The following is an 18,899-nucleotide window of genomic DNA, read 5'->3' as shown; positions in this document are numbered from 1 at the left end:
TAGTGTTAGAGCCATGGCAGCGTCAGTGGCCCACTTGAAGTCAGCCACTATTGAAGAGATTTGCAAAGCTGCGACGTGGTCATCTGTCCACACATTCACATCACATTACTGCCTGCAGCAGGATACCCGACGCGACAGTCGGTTCGGGCAGTCGGTGCTGCAGAATCTGTTTGGGGTGTAAATCCAACTCCACCCTCCAGGACCCGCATTTATTCTGGTCAGGCTGCACTCTCAGTTAGTTGTTCTTCGTAGGTCAATTTTCTGTTGTATCCTCGCCGTTGCGAGGTTCAATTGACCTGGGTTCTTGTTTTGAGTGAGCCTGAAAGCTAGGGATACCCCATTCGTGAGAACAAGCAGCCTGCTTGTCCTCGGAGAAAGTGAATGATACATACCTGTAGCAGGTGTTCTCCGAGGACAGCAGGCTGATTGTTCTCACCTACCCTCCCTCCTCCCCTTTGGAGTTGCGTTTTCATTTTTTTGCTTGTCATTCAACTGGCGGGAACGGTCGCGCACGGGCGGGAAGACGGCCGCGCATGCGCGGTGGGCGTGCCCTGCGTGCGGACCGCCCGCGAAGCTTCTTCCGGTTGGTGGGGGCTGCCGCGGACGTCACCCAGTCGTGAGAACAATCAGCCTGCTGTCCTCGGAGATCACCTGCTACAGGTATGTATCATTCACTATCTGGAACGCTCTGAAGGTTTTCAGAGATCAGCTGTCCAACCAAATTATCTTGATTCAAACAGACAATCAGGTTGCAATGTGCTACACCAACAAGCAGGGGGGCACCGGATCTTGCCGTCTGTGTCAGGAAGCCATCCAGATGTGGCTTTGGGCGTGCCGTCAGGGCATGTTTCTCCAAGCCACTTATCTGGCAGGCGTAAACAACAGTCTGGCCGACAGGCTGAGCAGGGTAATGCAACCTCACGAGTGGTCGCTGAACATGGAAGTAGTCCACAAGATCTTCCGAGCGTGGGGCACCCCCTCAGTGGATCTTTTTGCCACTCAACTGAACAACAAGGTCCCTCAGTTCTGTTCTAGGCTTCAGGCCCATGACAGACAAGTGTCAGATGCCTTTCTCCTTCATTGGGGAGCAGGCTTCCTGTATGCGTATCCTCCCATACCTCTTGTAGGGAAGACTTTGCTGAAACTCAAGCAAGACTACGGAACCATGATCCTAATTGCACCCTTCAGGCTGCGTCAGATTTGGTTCCCTCTTCTTCTCGAGTTGTCCTCTGGAGAACCATGGAGATTGGAGTGTTTTCCAACCCTTATTACTCAGAATGAGGGGTTACTTCCACATCCCAACCTCCAGTCTCTGGCTCTCACGACCTGGATGTTGAGAGCTTAGAATTTGCCTCCTTGGCTCTTTTCAGAGGGTCTTTCTTGCTTCCAGGAAAGATTCCACGAAGAGGTGTTACTCTTTTAAATGGAGAAGGTTTACCATCTGGTGTGACAGCAGGACCCTAGATCCTCTCTCTAGTCCTACACAGACCCTGCTTGAATAGCTTCTACACTTATCAGAGTCTGGTCTCAAGACCAACTCCGTAAGGGTTCCCCTCAGTGCAATTAGTGCTTATCAGCGTGTAGAGGGTAAGCCTATCTCTGGATAGCCTTTAGTTGTTCACTTCATGAGAGGTTTGCTTTTGTCAAAGCCCCCTGTCAAACCTCCACCAGTGTCATGGGATCTCAGCGTTATTCTCACACAGCTGATGAAAGCTCCTTTTGAGCCACTGAATTCCTGCCACCTGAAGTACTTGACCTGGAAGGTCATTTTCTTGGAGGCTGTTACTTCAGCTCGTAGGGTCAGTGAGCTTCAGGCCCTAGTAGTGGATGCACCTTATACTAAGTTTCATCACTACAGAGTAGTCCTCTGCACGCACCCTAAGTTCCTGCTGAAGGTGGTGTAAGAGTTCAATCTGAACCAGTTGATTGTCTTGTCAACATTTTTTCCCCATCCTCATGCCCATCTGGCAAAAGCAGCTTGCACACCTTGGACTGCAAAAGAGCATTGGCCTTTTAAATGGACCGGACAAAGCCCTACAGACAGTCTGCCTAGTTATTTGTTTCTTTTGATCCCAACAGGAGGGGAGTCGCCATTGGAAAACGCACAATCTCAAATTGGCTAGCAGATTGCATTTCCTTCACTTACACCCAAGCTGGGCTGACTCTGGAGGGCCATCTCACAGCTCATAATGACAAAGCCATGGCTGCGTCAATGGCTCACTTAAAGTCAGTCTCCATTGAAGAAATTTGCAAGGCTGCAACGTGGTCTTCAGTCCACACATTCACTTCACATTACTGTCTTGAACAGGATACCCGATGCAACAGTAGGTGCTGCAGAATCTGTTTGGGGTTTAGAATCCAACTCTACCCACCTAGGCCCGTTTTATTCTGTTCCAGGCTGCACTCTCAACTAGCTGTATATAGTTTTAGGTCAACCTACGTTATGTCCTCGCCATTGCGAGGCCCAATTGACCATTGTTTATTATTTTGGGTGAGCCTGGATGCCAGGGATACCCCACGTGTGAGAATAATGTAGCCTGTTTGCCCTCAGAGAAAGCGAAGATACTTACCTGTAGCAGGTATTCTCCGAGGACAGCAGGCTGATTATTCTCACAATCCCACCCACCTCCCCTTTGAGTTATTTGTTATTCGTTTATGCTTTTAGACTTAACTGAGGTACCCTCTCGCGCGGCGGGAAGGAAGTCAGTCCTTGCATGCGCAGTGCGTGCTGCACATGCACCAGAAGGCTCTAGCAAAGATTTTTGTTTTTGCTATGGCAAAATGCTGGTTCCCGGGCTGACGTGGATGTTGACCCACGTGTGAGAATAATCAGCCTGCTGTCCTTGGAGAATACCTGCTACAGGTAAGTAGCTTTGCTTTTTCACCATTCTGTGCAGCTCACTTAGTACTATAGACCTGTCTTTTAGTGCATTCAGTAATGAGGTGCTATACAGGATCAGGGGAGCGGGGGGGGGGGGGGGGGGCAAGATTCCCTGGTCCCAACCTCCAAGGAGGGCCCGGCGCAGTTGATCAAAAAAGACTGCTCTGCCATTCACAGGTACTTCCGCATCCTGCCTATGTGGAAATAGGAAGTTACTTCACAGTAGGTGGAACACAGCAGGAACAAGGATCTATAGCTGGCAGAGCACTCTCTCACTGCTGCGGGGTGGAGGGGAGCATGGGCGGCGGCGAGGCCCTGAACATTGTTTACCCTGGGCCCAGAACATTGTTTGCCCTGGGCCCAGCTCTTGTGTCTCTCAGCCTCCCTGTACAGGATATCTGCTGGACAGCCAAAATAGTGCTTGTATACCTGCTTCAGAAACCTTTACGAACAGCATACTACTGCTTCACTGAGAACAAATATTTCCATATCATCATGCTGATCAATCCATAGACTGGTGGGTTGTGTCCATCTACCAGCAGGTGGAGATAGAGAGCAATCCTTTTGCCTCCCTATATGTGGTCATGTGCTGCCGGAAACTCCTCAGTATGTTCTCTATCTGAGCAGGTGGTGGTCACACACAGCAGCAGCTCTGGCTAGGTCTCCAAGCCTAATTTTTAGGTTTTGTTGAGTACCTGGGGTTGAGGGCTCTTCTTGAGCAAGTGCAAACCTGGTGGCGCCAGGTCCCTCCTTTTCTCCCCCCTCCCGCTGGCTCCGTTAAAAAAAAAAAAAAAAAATTTTGGACGTCCTTAAAGGCGTTTATTTCGACGTTTATTTAAACGTTTATTGGAGCTACTCACTGGGACACCAGGTCGTTACAGCTCGGAGCGAGAAGCAGGTAATTTTTACCTTTTTATAGCGGGCAGGGGGTTCCCCGATCGATCTCCACGTGGCCTATGGCGTTGGAGGGCGAGGGCGCGAAGAATCGCTCCCCGCAGCGCGTGTGCGCTTCTAGCGGGGATGCGGGGGTCTTAAAGTCTGATTCGCCCTTGTTGGGTGTCAGTTCGGAGGCCGGTCAGTGTCCCGGGTCTTCCTCCGGTGCGGCGGTTTTTCTCGCCATAAACGCCCATCCCCCGCTGCTCGCCTCCGCCATCTTAGCCGGCCACTCTGCTCAGACGGCTTCTTCTTGGGCCGCCCTTGAGCTGGGAGACGTTAATGCCATGGCCGCCCTTGATTTGGGCGACGGCAAAAAAGCGGCTAAAGTTAAGCACCGTTCTTCCCGCGCGGCTCCTTCGCGGAGTTTCACGCCGGACGCCATCTTGGATGCGCAGCATGTTTCTCCCCCGCTCTTGCGCCGGTTGAGGGTGCGTCTAGGGCTGTGGCCCAGGCTGCTGAAGTGCACAGTCTGGGGGGTTTCTCCCCCGAGTTTATTTTGCTGCTGCATCAGGCCTTCCTTATGCAAAACGCTGCCCCTTCTCCCTTGTCCGACAAAGGGGTTGAGGCCCCCGGAAGTAAACGCCCTCGGGTGGATTCCCAGGCCTTAGAGGACTCTGTTTCCTCTGATGTAGATGAGGGCAGCGTATCTGAGTTCTCCCAACGGTCCTTTGGGGATTCCTTGGAGGAGACGGATTCCCGCTCGGATGGAGCGGATGACCCTTCTGCAGCGCGGATCTTTCGCTCAGAGGATTTGCCCAACCTGTTAGTGCAGGCCATGAGCATTTTGAAGATTTCCTCTCCAGAGGACGTCTCTCCCTCAGCCCCTGTTGGCTCCGCCATTATGCTGGGGACGAAGCGCCCGCCTAGAACCTTCCACGTGCATGATGCCATGCACACCTTAATTTCGGCTCAATGGGATGTCCCGGAAGCGAGCCTCAAAGTGGCTAGGGCTATGTCCCGCCTCTATCCTTTGCCTGAAAGTGAAAGGGAGGCCTTTCTTTGGCCTACCGTGGATTCTTTAATCACTGCGGTGACTAACAAAACGGCGTTGCCGGTGGAAGGTGGCACAGCCCTAAAGGACGCCCAAGACAGAAGATTGGAGGCGGCCTTAAGGTCGTCCTTCGAGGCGGCTGCCTTAAGTTTGCAGGCCTCAGTTTGCGGCTCCTATGTGGCCAGGGCGTGCCTGACGATTGTGCAGCAGGCTTCCCCCTCGGATCCTTCCTTGAGGGCTGATTGGCCGGCCCTGGAATCGGGCTTGGCTTATTTGGCAGACTTACTGTATGATGTCTTGAGAGCCTCGGCTAAAGGTATGGCTCAGACAGTCTCTGCGCGGCGGTGGCTTTGGCTGAAACATTGGTCTGCTGACCACGCCTCTAAGTCCCGCCTGGCTAAGTTGCCTTTTAAAGGCAAGCTGCTCTTTAGGGCAAGAGGTTACCAGAGGTCAGGGCTCGGGCCAGTGCTCGCCCCGGTATCTCCAGACGACGGTTTCAGGAAGCCCGTCGGTACCGCCCGGGCAATTCGGGCTCCTCTGCCCCCTCTTCCTTCAAGAGGAATTTCTCCCCCAAGCAGCATTCCTTTCGCAGAGACCGCCGTCCCGGAGGTGCGCCCTCCGGTCCTCCCCCAGGGTCTCGTACCCAATGACGGGGTCCTGGTCCATGGCCCAGTGCAGATTGGAGGACGCCTGTCCTCGTTTCTGGGCGAGTGGACCAGGGTAACTTCAGACGCTTGGGTGCTGGAAGTCATCAGAGACGGCTACAAGCTAGAGTTCTGCCGACCCTTAAGAGACGGGTTTGTACTCTCTCCCTGCAAGTCTCCAGTCAAAGCTGTGGCAGTGCAGCAGACCTTGGACAATCTGATCCGCCTGGGTGCGGTCGTTCCGGTGCCAGAAAATCAGCTTGGCAAGGGATGTTACTCCATTTACTTTGTGGTACCAAAGAAAGGAGGTTCTGTACGGCCTATCCTCGACCTCAAAGGGGTCAATCGGGCCTTGAAAGTTCGGCACTTTCGCATGGAGACTCTCCGCTCTGTTATAGCGGCAGTGAAGGCAGGGGAGTTCCTGGCATCCTTGGACATCAAGGAAGCGTACTTGCATATTCCCATCTGGCCTCCTCATCAACGCTTTCTGCGTTTTGCAGTCCTGGGCCGACACTTCCAGTTCAGAGCCCTCCCGTTTGGGTTGGCTACTGCTCCGCGGACCTTCTCCAAAGTAATGGTGGTCATCGCGGCCTTCCTGCGAAAGGAAGGAGTACAAGTCCATCCTTATCTGGATGACTGGTTGATCCGAGCCCCCTCTTATGCAGAGTGCGGCAAAGCTGTGGACCGGGTGATGGCTCTTTTGAGCCCCCTGGGGTGGATCATCAACTGGGAGAAAAGCCAGCTGCGCCCGACTCAGTCCCTGGAGTATCTGGGAGTTCGATTCGACACCCAAGTGGGCAGAGTGTTCCTGCCGGACAATCGGATTGTCAAACTTCAGGCTCAGGTGGACCAGTTCCTAGTATCCTCTCCTCTTCGGGCTTGGGAATATGTGCAGCTGTTGGGCTCTATGACGGCCACGATGGAAGTAGTGCACTTGGGCCAGGGCTCATATGAGACCACTACAACACTCTCTGCTGCAGCGCTGGACTCCGGTGTCGGAGGATTATGCTGTGCGCCTTCCCTTGGACCCAGCAGTGCGCAAGGCGCTGAGCTGGTGGCTGAAGACAGACAAGTTGTCTGCAGGGATGCCTCTTGTGACCCCGGAGTGGATTGTCGTCACGACGGACGCCTCTTTGACGGTCTGGGGAGCCCACTACTTGGGAAGGACAGCGCAGGGGCTCTGGTCTCCTGCAGAGGCAAAGTGGTCTATCAACCTCCTGGAACTCAGAGCCATTCGGTTGGTGCTTTTGGAGTTCCTCCCGGTACTGGCGTTGAAGCCAGTACGGGTCCTGTCGGACAATGCCACGGCTGTGGCCTATGTCAACCGCCAGGGAGGTACCAAGAGCGCCCCTCTAGCCAAGGAAGCCATGAATCTATGCCAGTGGGCGGAAGCGAACCTGGAACAGCTGTCAGCGGCCCACATTGCCGGAGTCATGAATGTCAAGGCGGACTTTCTCAGTCGCCATACCTTGGATCCCGGAGAGTGGCAGTTATCGGCTCAGGCGTTCTTGGACATCACGAAGCGCTGGGGCCAGCCGAGCCTAGATCTGATGGCGTCATCGGCCAATTGCCAAGTGCCGCGCTTTTTCAGCAGAGGACGGGACCCTCGATCTCTGGGAGTAGATGCTCTTCTCCAACAGTGGCCGACACAAGAGCTTCTCTATGTGTTCCCGCCCTGGCCCATATTGGGCAGGGTACTAGACTGGGTGGCAAAGCATCCGGGCCGGATAATCCTGGTGGGTCCGGACTGGCCCAGACGTCCCTGGTATGCGGACTTGATCAGGCTCTCAGTGGACGACCCTCTGCGGCTGCCAGTGGAGCAGGGCCTGTTGCATCAGGGTCCCATGGTGATGGAGGATCCCTCCCCCTTTGGTCTTACGGCCTGGCTATTGAGCGGCTTCTCAGACAAGGTCATCGCCACTATGCTGAGAGCGAGGAAGCGCTCTACTTCTACTGCTTACGCCAGGGTTTGGCGTACCTTTGCAGCGTGGTGTGAAGCAGGCTCATTTTCTCCCTTCACTGCTCCAATTTCTTCAGTGCTGGCGTTCCTGCAAGAAGATCTGGAGAAAGGCCTGTCGCTTAGTTCCCTTAAAGTCCAGGTAGCGGCTCTGGCTTGCTTCAGGGGCCGCCTGAAGGGTGCTTCCCTGGCTTCGCAGCCAGATGTGGTACGTTTTTTCAAGGGAGTTAATCACCTGCGCCCTCCTCTGCACTCAGTGGTGCCTGCGTGGAATCTCAACCTGGTGCTAAGAGCCTTGCAGAAGCCGCCTTTTGAACCCTTGTCGAGGGCATCTCTGAAAGACCTGACGTTGAAAGCAGTCTTTTTGGTGGCTATCACTTCAGCCAGAAGAGTTTCCGAGCTCCAGGCACTCTCATGTCGAGAGCCTTTTCTGCAGTTCACTGAGGCAGGAGTGACTATTCGCACAGTGCCTTCCTTCCTGCCCAAGATTGTTTCTCGCTTCCATGTGAATCAGCAGCTCTGTCTCCCTTCCTTTCGTAGGGAGGACTACCCAGAGGAATACTCTGCTCTCAAATATCTGGATGTGAGACGAGTCATCATCAGATACTTGGAAGTGACCAATGATTTCCGGAAATCGGATCATCTGTTTGTCCTGTTTGCAGGTCCTCGTAAGGGTCTGCAGGCTGCTAAGCCTACAGTGGCAAGATGGGTCAAGGAAGCTATTGCAGCGGCTTATGTGGCCGCGGGGAAGGTGCCGCCTGTCCAGCTGAAGGCTCACTCCACTAGAGCTCAGGCGGCCTCGATGGCAGAGGCCGGGTCCGTCTCCTTGGAAGAGATTTGCAAGGCGGCAACTTGGGCATCGGCCCATACCTTCTCCAGGCATTACCGCTTGACTGTGGCTGCTCGGGCTGAGGCCCGGTTTGGAGCTTCAGTGTTGCGGTCAGGGATTTCAATGTCCCGCCCTGGGTGAGTACTGCTTCGGTACATCCCACCAGTCTATGGATTGATCAGCATGATGATATGGAAGGTAAAATTATGTATCATACCTGATAATTTTCTTTCCATTAATCATAGCTGATCAATCCATAGCCCCTCCCAGATATCTGTACTGTTTATATTCTGGTTGCATTTCAGATTCAAGTTTAGTCTTCAGTTCCTGTTCAGGAGGACTTCGTGTTCAAGTTTTTTCAATTGGATTCTTCAAGAGTTGAGACGAGTTTGTGTTACAGTGAGCTGCTGCATTCCTCTCCCCTCCGTTTTACGGGGCTGGATTGAGACCTAAATTCTGCCGGCGCTCCCTCCCGCTTCGTGCGGCTGTAGGGCAGCTTTGTACCCCTCCCGCTTCGGCGGTGTTAGGGTCAGTCAGCTCCTCCCGCGGTTGCGGTTGCAGGATAAGCCAGATCCCCCCGCATCGGCGGGGTGGTGTCCCTCCCCCGCTGCGCGGGGATGAGCTGGACGGATTCCCCTGCCCCACTTGTGTGGGGATGAGCTGGGTTAATTCCCCTCCCCCGTTTCGGCGGTGGTGAGCTGGGCAGAGTGTCCCTTTGTGGGTGTAATTCTCTAAGTGCTGAGTCCTGCGGATGGAGCTTGGATATCGACATACTGAGGAGTTTCCGGCAGCACATGACCACATATAGGGAGGCAAAAGGATTGCTCTCTATCTCCACCTGCTGGTAGATGGACACAACCCACCAGTCTATGGATTGATCAGCTATGATTAATGGAAAGAAAATTATCAGGTATGATACATAATTTTACCTTATTCTCCATGCCAACACATAACTGCTTGTCTTGCTTACTTGTACGAAACACATCTTATATAATAAAACGCACCTCCAACATTCTGAAGCCGAGAAAGTGAAGCCTTTAAGCATTCCTGCAACGTTCCGGAACTATGTGTCATCAGTTGAGGAGATGGAGCCTTACAGAGCACACGAATGCTTCAAGGCTTCAAGGCTTCACTTTCTCACACACACACACACTCACTCTCTGTCTCTCATATACACTTTCACACACAGACTCACACACACACTCTGTCTCTCTCACACACTCTCTCTCTCTGACACACACACACACTCTGTCTGTCTGTCTGTCTCACTCATTCTCTCTCACATACTGTTAGGACTTGAGTTGTGAGCCCTTGTGCCACGACTGAGCACGGTGGATGAAGAGCAGCGCCGCACTCAGTCAGGCAGCCAGACAACCCCTAGCTTCACCTGGGAAACGACCACTGTTCCCCAGGAGTTGAGCCCCCATGTGCAGGTGGCCACCAGGACTTCGGGATCCGGATGGGGTTGTGCAGCCAATGACCTGGCTAGTGATAAAGGCGGGCGTAACTCAGCGGGTAATCAGGTACAGTCCAAAGTTCAAGGCAGGCAGCAACACAGCGGGTAGTCAGGTCCGGTCCAAAGGTCAAGGCAGGCAGCAACACAGCGGGTAGTCAGGTCCGTTCCAAGTAGTCAGGTATCAGCAGACAAGTAAGCAGTGAAACACACGATGCGAGCACCAAACCCCTATAATCATAGAAGCCGAAGCAAAGGTGGTGGCTCAGGCCAGCTTTTAAATAGGCCTCCAATCAGAGAGTCCTGTTCTCAGCTGTGAGGCAAGAGCTCAAGATGGCTGCCTCCTAGTGAGCTACCTAAGATGGCTGCTCCTCAAATGATCCTTCCAAGATGGCTGCCCTTCAGATGATCTTTCCAAGATGGTTGCTGCTCAGATGATCCTTCCAATATAGTCGCTGCCAGAAGAACAACGTAGGGTTGCAACACATACATACTCCACCTGTCACCCACACACTCTCTCTCAAACATACACACTCCAAGGAAAGGGGGTATGGAACACGCTGGGGAGAAGAGGGAAGGGTGCATGGAACTCAGAGGGAAGGGGGGCCAAGAACTCGGAGGGGAGGAGAGGGAGGGAAGGAGGGGGTCATGGAACTCGGAGCCACACACACACTCTGTCTCTCACATACACTCTCACACACTCTATCTCTCTCTCACACACACACTCTCTCTCTCTCTCTCTCTCTCTCTCACACACACACACACATACTCACTCTCACACACACATACACTCTGTCTCTCACACACACATACACTCTGTCTCTCACACACACTCTCTCTCTCTCTGTCACAAGCACATATACACTCTGTCTGTCTCTCTGTCACTCATTCTCTCGCTCTCTCTCACTCACACACACACGCCATCTCTCACACACACTTTCTCTCTCTCTGAAACATACACACTCCGAGGAAAACCTTGCTAGCGCCTGTTTCATTTGTGTCACAAATGGGCCTGTTTTACTAGTAAGTACATAAGTATTGCCATACTGGGAAAGACCAAAGGTCCATCGAGCCCAGCATCCTGTTTCCAACAGTGGCCAATCCAGGACACAAATACCCGGCAAGATCCCAAAAATGTACAAAACATTCTATACTGCTTATCCCAGAAATAGTGGATTTTCCCCAAGTCCATTTAATAACGGTCTATGGGCTTTTCCTTTAGGAAGTCGTCCAAACCTTTTTTTAAACTCCGCTAAGCTAACCGCCTTTACCACATTCTCTGGCAACGAATTCCAGAGTTTAATTACACGCTGAGTGAAGAAACATTTTCTCCGGTTCGTTTTAAATTTACTACATTGTAGCTTCATCGCATGCCCCCTAGTCCTAGTATTTTTGGAAAGCGTGAACAGACGCTTCACATCTACCCGTTCAACTCCACTCATTATTTTATAGACCTCTATCATATCTCCCCTCAGCTGCCTTTTCTCCAAGCTGAAGAGCCCTAGCCGCTTTAGCCTTTCCTCATAGGGAAGTCGTCCCATCCCCTTTATCATTTTTGTCGCCCTTCTCGGCACCTTTTCTAATTCCACTATATCTTTTTTGAGATGCGGCGACCAGAATTGAACACAATATTCCAGGTGCGGTCGCACCATGGAACAATACAAAGGCATTATAACATCTTCATATTTGTTTTCCATTCCTTTACTAATAATACCTAACATTCTATTCTATTTGCTTTCTTAGCCGCAGCAGCACACTGAGCAGAAGGTTTCAACGTATCATCAATGACGACACCTAGATCCCTTTCTTGGTCCGTGACTTCTAATGTGGAACCTTGCATGACATAGCTATAATTCGGGTTCCTCTTTCCCACATGCATCACTTTGCACTTGCTCACATTAAACGTCATCTGCCATTTAGACTCCCAGTCTCTTAAGGTCCACTTGTAATTTTTCACAATCCTCCCGCGATTTAACGACTTTGAATAACTTTGTGTCATCAGCAAATTTAATTACCTCCCCTCAGCTGCCTTTTCTCCAAGCTGAAGAGCCCTAGCCGCTTTAGCCTTTCCTCATAGGGAAGTCGTCCCATCCCCTTTATCATTTTTGTCGCCCTTCTCTGCACCTTTTCTAATTCCACTATATCTTTTTTGAGATGCGGCGACCAGAATTGAACACAGTATTCCAGGTGCGGTCGCACCATGGAACAATACAAAGGCATTATAACATCTTCATTTTTGTTTTCCATTCCTTTCCTAATAATACCTAACATTCTATTCTATTTGCTTTCTTAGCCGCAGCAGCACACTGAGCAGAAGGTTTCAACGTATCATCAATGACGACACCTAGATCCCTTACTTGGTCCGTGACTCCTAATGTGGAACCTTGCATGACATAGCTATAATTCGTGTTCCTCTTTCCCACATGCATCACTTTCCACTTGCTCACATTAAACGTCATCTGCCATTTAGACTCCCAGTCTCTTAAGGTCCACTTGTAATTTTTCACAATCCTCCCGCGATTTAACGACTTTGAATAACTTTGTGTCATCAGCAAATTTAATTACCTCACTAGTTACTCCCATCTCTAGGTCATTTATAAATATGTTATCAATAGAAATCAAACAAAATAAAACATGGAAAAGAAAATAAGATGATACCTTTTTTATTGGACATAACTTAATACATTTCTTGATTAGCTTTCGAAGGTTGCCCTTCTTCGTCAGATCGGAAATAAGCAAATGTGCTAGCTGACAGTGTATATAAGTGAAAACATTCAAGCATTACTATGACAGTCTGACAGGGTGGGAGGATGGGGGTGGGTCGGAGGTATGCATGGGGACATCAAAGCATATCATTGATATTCTAACAGGATGGGTGTGGATAGGTGAGGGGTGGGGTGATCAACAGAGACATACAGCTTTATAGTTTATAATGGGCTAGGAACCCCAGGTCCTTGTTAAGTCCTTTCTGTTGGGTGTTAAAATATTCAATCATTCTGACTTCAAAGGTCTTACGTTCTTGTATGGTTTTAAAGTTACCTTTCAGTATTCTCACTGTGAAATCACTGGTACAGTGTCCTGGTTCTGTGAAGTGCTGTCCCACCGGGGTGGGGGCCATACTGGCTGTATTGTTCATGTGATGTCTATGTAAATTGAATCTTGTCTTAAGCATCTGGCCTGTTTCTCCAATATAGCATCCTTCATTACATTTTTTACACTGAATGATATATACCACATTGGAAGATGAGCAAGTGAAAGATCCCTTTATGTTGAATATCTTTCCTTTGTGGGTAACATAATAATCTCAGAACAAGCAGCTTGTGAGATTGTGGTGTTCAATGAAATTATCCTTCTCTTGCTACTTTTTATATTGATTTATTTTTTGCCATTTCCTTTCTAGGCAATATCCCAACAGGACCTTGTACATATGGCCATTCAGATTGCTTGTGGAATGAGTTATTTGTCCAGAAGAGAAGTCATTCATAAAGATCTAGCTGCTAGAAACTGCGTGTAAGTACCTTTTGTCATGATTTAAAATAGCAGGACCTGGTTTGTTAAGCTTCTTATCTGCTTCTTGGAAGACCTAAAACCTCTATACTGTGGACCCCTTTTACCAAGCTGTGGCAAAAGGGGGCCTGCGCTGACGTGGACGCATGATTTTGACACGTGCTTAGGCCCCCTTTTACCGCAGCTGGTAAAAGGGTAGTCTTTCTTTTCTGCAGGAAATGGCCGTGTGGCAAGTAAAGCACTTGCCGCGTGGCCATTTTGGAGGACAGCCCTTACCTTCACCCATTGAGGTGGCGGTAAGGGCTCCCGTGCTAACCTGGCGGTAACCGGGCAGCACGTGGCACTGCCCGATTACCGCCAGGTACACCTCAGCGCTACAAAAATAAATATATTTTTGTAGCTGTGGATATGACGGTGCTGGGAGTGGGAAGTACCACCCGTCTGCTTCCTATTTAGCGTGTGGTAGACTGCTACTTTGTAAAAGGGGCCCTATATGTCTATATGTCCATTGAATTCAGGTGAGATATCCTGAAAACCCGTACTGACTGGGTGTGCCCCAAGGACTGGGTTGAAAACCTCTGAGCTAGTGCATTTAAAAGAACCTGGAAGAGGCCAAGGGCTGCATTCAGAAAGTAAACATCGAGTAATCTGTTACCTTAAAATAGGCAGTAAATGAATGGGGTTTTCCATATATTATATTGCTGGTAACTTCGGAAGAGGTGAGAGCAGAATTAGAGAAATGGAAAATTACAGCTTCAAGATAAACAAATCCCAAAAGGAGTGAGTATAAGGAGAAAGAAGCATACTTGATTAAGAGAAAAAATATTAAGGCCTCATAAATCAGCCACTAGCAGTCAGAAGGAAAATGTCTGGCCCAGACACAAAGTAGAAATAACAAAATTGTACCAGTTACCACTGATATTCTAAATGGCTAATCTCTCTGTATAAAACGCACCTCCAACATTCTAATGAAGCCTCACTTTCCCAACGTTATAAAAGTGAAGTGGCTGCGATCGCTTTTCCTCCATGAGTGTCTGCCCCGCCCTCGCGTCACAACGTGATGACGTCGAGGGCGGAGCATTGACACTCAACCAATTGCATCGCTCAACCTATTTGACACGTTGGAGGTGCGTTTCACATAGACAGATGACGTCCCATAGCAACGTTGGAGGCGCAGTATCCACCCTTCGCCATGCCCCCCCAAAGTTGCAGCACCTCACTCCTACACCCCCCCCAAGTTGCCACCACAAGCACCCTCCCCCCCCCCCCCCCCCACATGTTGGCACTGCTCCCCCCCTCAACCCACCCCCGAGGTCGCAACAGCCACTGCTCCACTCTCCACCCCTCCCAAACAGGTCGCCGCCGCTCCCCCCCCCCCCCCCCCCCCCCGTCCTCCTACATAGCTCAGCGACGCTACCCCCCCCCCCCCCCCCCCCGGTCCGATACAAAAACAAACAAAAAATGCTTTTAAAAAGGAAGCGGGGCACCGCAGGCAGCCATCGGCTGTCAGCTGTGCATCCGCTCCTCCTCTCACCTCTCATGTCGCTGCGCAGTGCACTCCTCCGGGGTTCTTCTCCAGGGGCAGTGACGTCAAAGATGAGAACAGGAGCGGATGCACAGCTGACAAACGATGGCTGGCTGCAGGGCCTTGCTTCCCTTTTAAAACCATTTTTAAAGGTACAATTTGATTTTTTTTGTTTTTGTATTGGACCGAGGGGGGGGGGGAGCGGCACTGAGCTGATGTAGGACGGGGGGGGGGAGCGGCGGCGACCTGTTTGGGGGGGGGGGGTGGAGGGTGGAGCAGTAGCTGGTGCGACCTTGGGGGAAGGTGGAGCACTGGCTGGTGCGACCTCGGGGGGTGGGGGTGGGTAGAGGGGGGAGCGGTGGCAATATGTGGGGGGGGTGGAGGATGGTGTGGTGGCAACTTGGGGGGAGGGGTGAGGGCGGCGACTTTGGAGGGTTGTGGCGGAGGGTGGATACTGCGCCTCCAACATTGCAATGGGATGTCATCTGTCGTCCTGAGGCCAGAGGGGAGGGGTTTCAGAGTCCTGAGAGGGGGGAGGGAGACGGAAGAGGGAGGGGTCCTGAGACCAGAGGGGGAAAGGGGGGGGTCCTGAGACCTGAGAGGAGGGGGAGAGGGGGAAAAGAAGGGGGTGGGGGTCCACAACCACACAGAGGGAGGGGGGGAGGTATCTCTGGCACACACAGTGTCTCTCTCACTGTCATACACTGTCCACCACACTGTTTCTACATTCACACACACACTCTCTCACAGAACACACTCGACAACCACACACACTCCTTATACTCTCTCTGTCACACACACACATTCACTCTCTCTCTCTCTAACACAGTCACTCTCACACACACAGTCTTTTGTTGCAGATAATACCGTACCTGTAACAGGGAGGGGGCTTGGCGTAAGGGCTCAGGAATGGTTGTTTCCAAGCATAGGGTGGGCGAGGCAGAATGAGTGGAGCCTGGAGTTGGCTGGTGGTGGTAGCAGGGTACTGAGAGGAGGGATTTATCCTGTGAACGGAGGTTACGGGCTACGGGAACATAAGGGTAGATGAGGGTAGAAAGATAGTGAGGGGCAGCAGACTGAGTGCATTTGTAGGTAAGAAGGAGAAGCTTGAATTGAATGCGGTATCTGATCGGAAGCCAGTGAAGTGACCTGAGGAGAGGGGTGATATGATATATCGTTCTGGCGGAATATGAGACGTGCAGCAGAGTTCTGAACAGATGGAAGGGGGCGGATAGATGGCTAAGTGGGAGGCCGGTGAGGAGTAAGTAACATAAGTACATAAGTACATAAGTAGTGCCAACTGGAAAGACCAAAGTCCATCTAGCCCAGCATCCTGTCACCGACAGTGGCCATCCAGGTCAAGGGCACCTGGCACGCTCCCCAAACGTAAAAACATTCCAGACAAGTTATACCTAAAATGCGGAATTTTTCCAAGTCCATTTAATAGCGGTCTATGGACTTGTCCTTTAGGAATCTATCTAACCCCTTTTTAAACTCCGTCAGCTAACCGCCCGTACCACGTTCTCCGGCAACGAATTCCAGAGTCTAATTACACGTTGGGTGACAGAAAAATTGTTCTCCGATCGTTTTAAATTTACCACACTGTAGCTTCAACTCATGCCCTCTAGTCCTAGTATTTTTGGATAGCTGTGAACAGTCGCTTCACATCCACCCGATCCTTCCCTCATTATTTATACACTTCTATCATATCCTCCCCTCAGCCGTCTCTTCTCCAAGCTGAAAAGCCTAGCCTTCTCAGCCTCTCTTCGTAGGAGAAGTCGTCCCATCCCCACTATCATTTTCGTCGCCCTTCGCTGTACCTTTTCTAATTCTACTATATCTTTTTGAGATACGGAGACCAGTACTGAACACAATATCCAGGTGCGGTCGCACCATGGAGCGATACAACGGCATTATAACATCCGCAACCTGGACTCCATACCCTTCCTAATAACACCCAACATTCTATTCGCTTTCCTAGCCGCAGCAGCACACTGAGCAGAAGGTTTCAGCGTATCATCGACGACGACACCAAGATCCCTTTCTTGATCCGTAACTCCTAACGCGGAACCTTGCAAGACGTAGCTATAATTCGGGTTCCTCTTACCCACATGCATCACTTTGCACTTGTCAACATTGAACTTCATCTGCCACTTGCACGCCCATTCTCCCAGTCTCGCAAGGTCCTCCTGTAATCGTTCACATTCCTCCTGCGACTTGACGACCCTGAATAATTTTGTGTCATCGGCGAATTTAATTACCTCACTAGTTATTCCCATCTCTAGGTCATTTATAAATACATTAAAAAGCAACGGACCCAGCACAGACCCCTGCGGGACCCCACTAACTACCCTCCTCCACTGAGAATACTGGCCACGCAATCCTACTCTCTGCTTCCTATCTTTCAACCAGTTCTTAATCCATAATAATACCCTACCTCCGATTCCATGACTCTGCAATTTCTTCAGGAGTCTTTCGTGCGGCACTTTGTCAAACGCCTTCTGAAAATCCAGATATACAATATCAACCGGCTCCCCATTGTCCACATGTTTGCTTACCCCCTCAAAAAAATGCATTAGATTGGTGAGGCAAGACTTCCCTTCACTAAATCCGTGCTGACTTTGTCTCATCAGTCCATGTTTTTGTATATGCTCTGCAATTTTATTCTTAATAATAGCCTCCACCATCTTGCCCGGCACCGACGACAGACTCACCGGTCTATAATTTCCCGGATCTCCTCTGGAACCCTTCTTAAAAATCGGAGTAACATTGGCTACCCTCCAGTCTTCCGGTACTACACTCGATTTTAGGGACAGATTGCATATTTCTAACAGTAGCTCCGCAAGTTCATTTTTTAGTTCTATTAATACTCTGGGATGAATACCATCAGGTCCCGGTGATTTACTACTCTTCAGCTTGCTGAACTGACCCATTACATCCTCCAAGGTTACAGAGAATTTGTTTAGTTTCTCCGACTCCCCCGCTTCAAATATTCTTTCCGGCACCGGTGTCCCCCCCAAATCCTCCTCGGTGAAGACCGAAGCAAAGAATTCATTTAATTTCTCCGCTACGGCTTTGTCCTCCTTGATCGCCCCTTTAACACCATTTTCGTCCAGCGGCCCAACCGACTCTTTGGCCGGTTTCCTGTTTTTAATGTATCTAAAAAAATTTTTACTATGTATTTTTGCTTCCAACGCTAATTTCTTCTCAAAGTCCTTTTTTGCCCTCATTATCTCCGCTTTGCATTTGGCTTGGCATTCCTTATGATCTATCCTGTTACTTTCAGTTGGTTCTCTTCTCCACTTTCTGAAGGATTGTTTTTTGGCTCTAATGATTTCCTTTATCTTACTGTTTAGCCACGCCGGCTGACGTTTAGTCTTTTTTCCCTTTTTTCTAATACGTGGAATATATTTGTCCTGAACCTCCAGGATGGTGTTTTTAAACAGCATCCACGCCTGATGCAAGTTTTTTACTCTGTGAGCTGCTCCTTTCAGTCTTTTTTTTTACCATTTTTCTCATTTTGTCGTAATCACCTTTTCTATAGTTAAACGCTAGCGTACTTGATTTCCTAGTTTCACTTCCTTCAATGCCAATATCAAAACCGATCATATTATGATCACTGTTATCAAGCGGCCCTCGTATCGTTACCCCCTGCACTAGATCATGAGCACCACTAAGGACTAAGTCTAGTATTTTTCCTTCTCTTGTCGGCTCCTGAACTAGCTGTTCCATGAAGCTGTCCTTGATTTCATCAAGAAATCTTATGTCCCTTGCGTGTACAGATGTTACATTAACCCAGTCTATATGCGGGTAATTGAAATCCCCCATTATTATTGTGTTGCCCAGTTTGTTTGCGTCCCTGATTTCCTTTAACATTTCCGCATCCGTCTGTTCGTCCTGGCCAGGCGGACGGTAGTACACTCCTATCACTATCCTTTTCCCCTTTGCACATGGAATTTCAATCCACAGTGATTCCAAGGAGTGTTTTGTTTCCTGCAGAATTTTCAATCTATTTGATTCAAGGCTCTCGTTAATATACAATGCTACCCCTCCACCAATCCGATTCACCCTATCACTACGATATAATTTGTACCCCGGTATGACAGTGTCCCACTGGTTATCCTCCTTCCACCAGGTCTCAGAGATGCCTATTATATCTAATTTTTCATTTAGTGC

The 18,899-nt window shown here is 50.2% G+C and overlaps 1 protein-coding gene across 2 annotated transcripts in view; it reads left to right on the top strand.

Annotated features, from left to right (window-relative positions):
• The window catches only part of RYK (receptor like tyrosine kinase), a 1,372,566-nt gene that overhangs the window by 1,049,068 nt on the left and 304,599 nt on the right, over nt 1-18,899 (top strand). For both annotated transcript variants that reach the window (XM_030217203.1, XM_030217202.1), the window contains exon 12: nt 13,092-13,201. In XM_030217203.1, coding sequence (XP_030073063.1) covers nt 13,092-13,201 — 110 coding nt within the window. The remainder of the gene's footprint in view (nt 1-13,091; nt 13,202-18,899) is intronic.

This window comes from Microcaecilia unicolor, chromosome 10, assembly GCF_901765095.1.
Source record: "Microcaecilia unicolor chromosome 10, aMicUni1.1, whole genome shotgun sequence".
NCBI lineage: Eukaryota > Metazoa > Chordata > Amphibia > Gymnophiona > Siphonopidae > Microcaecilia > Microcaecilia unicolor.
This window is presented reverse-complemented; position numbering and strand designations above follow the sequence as displayed.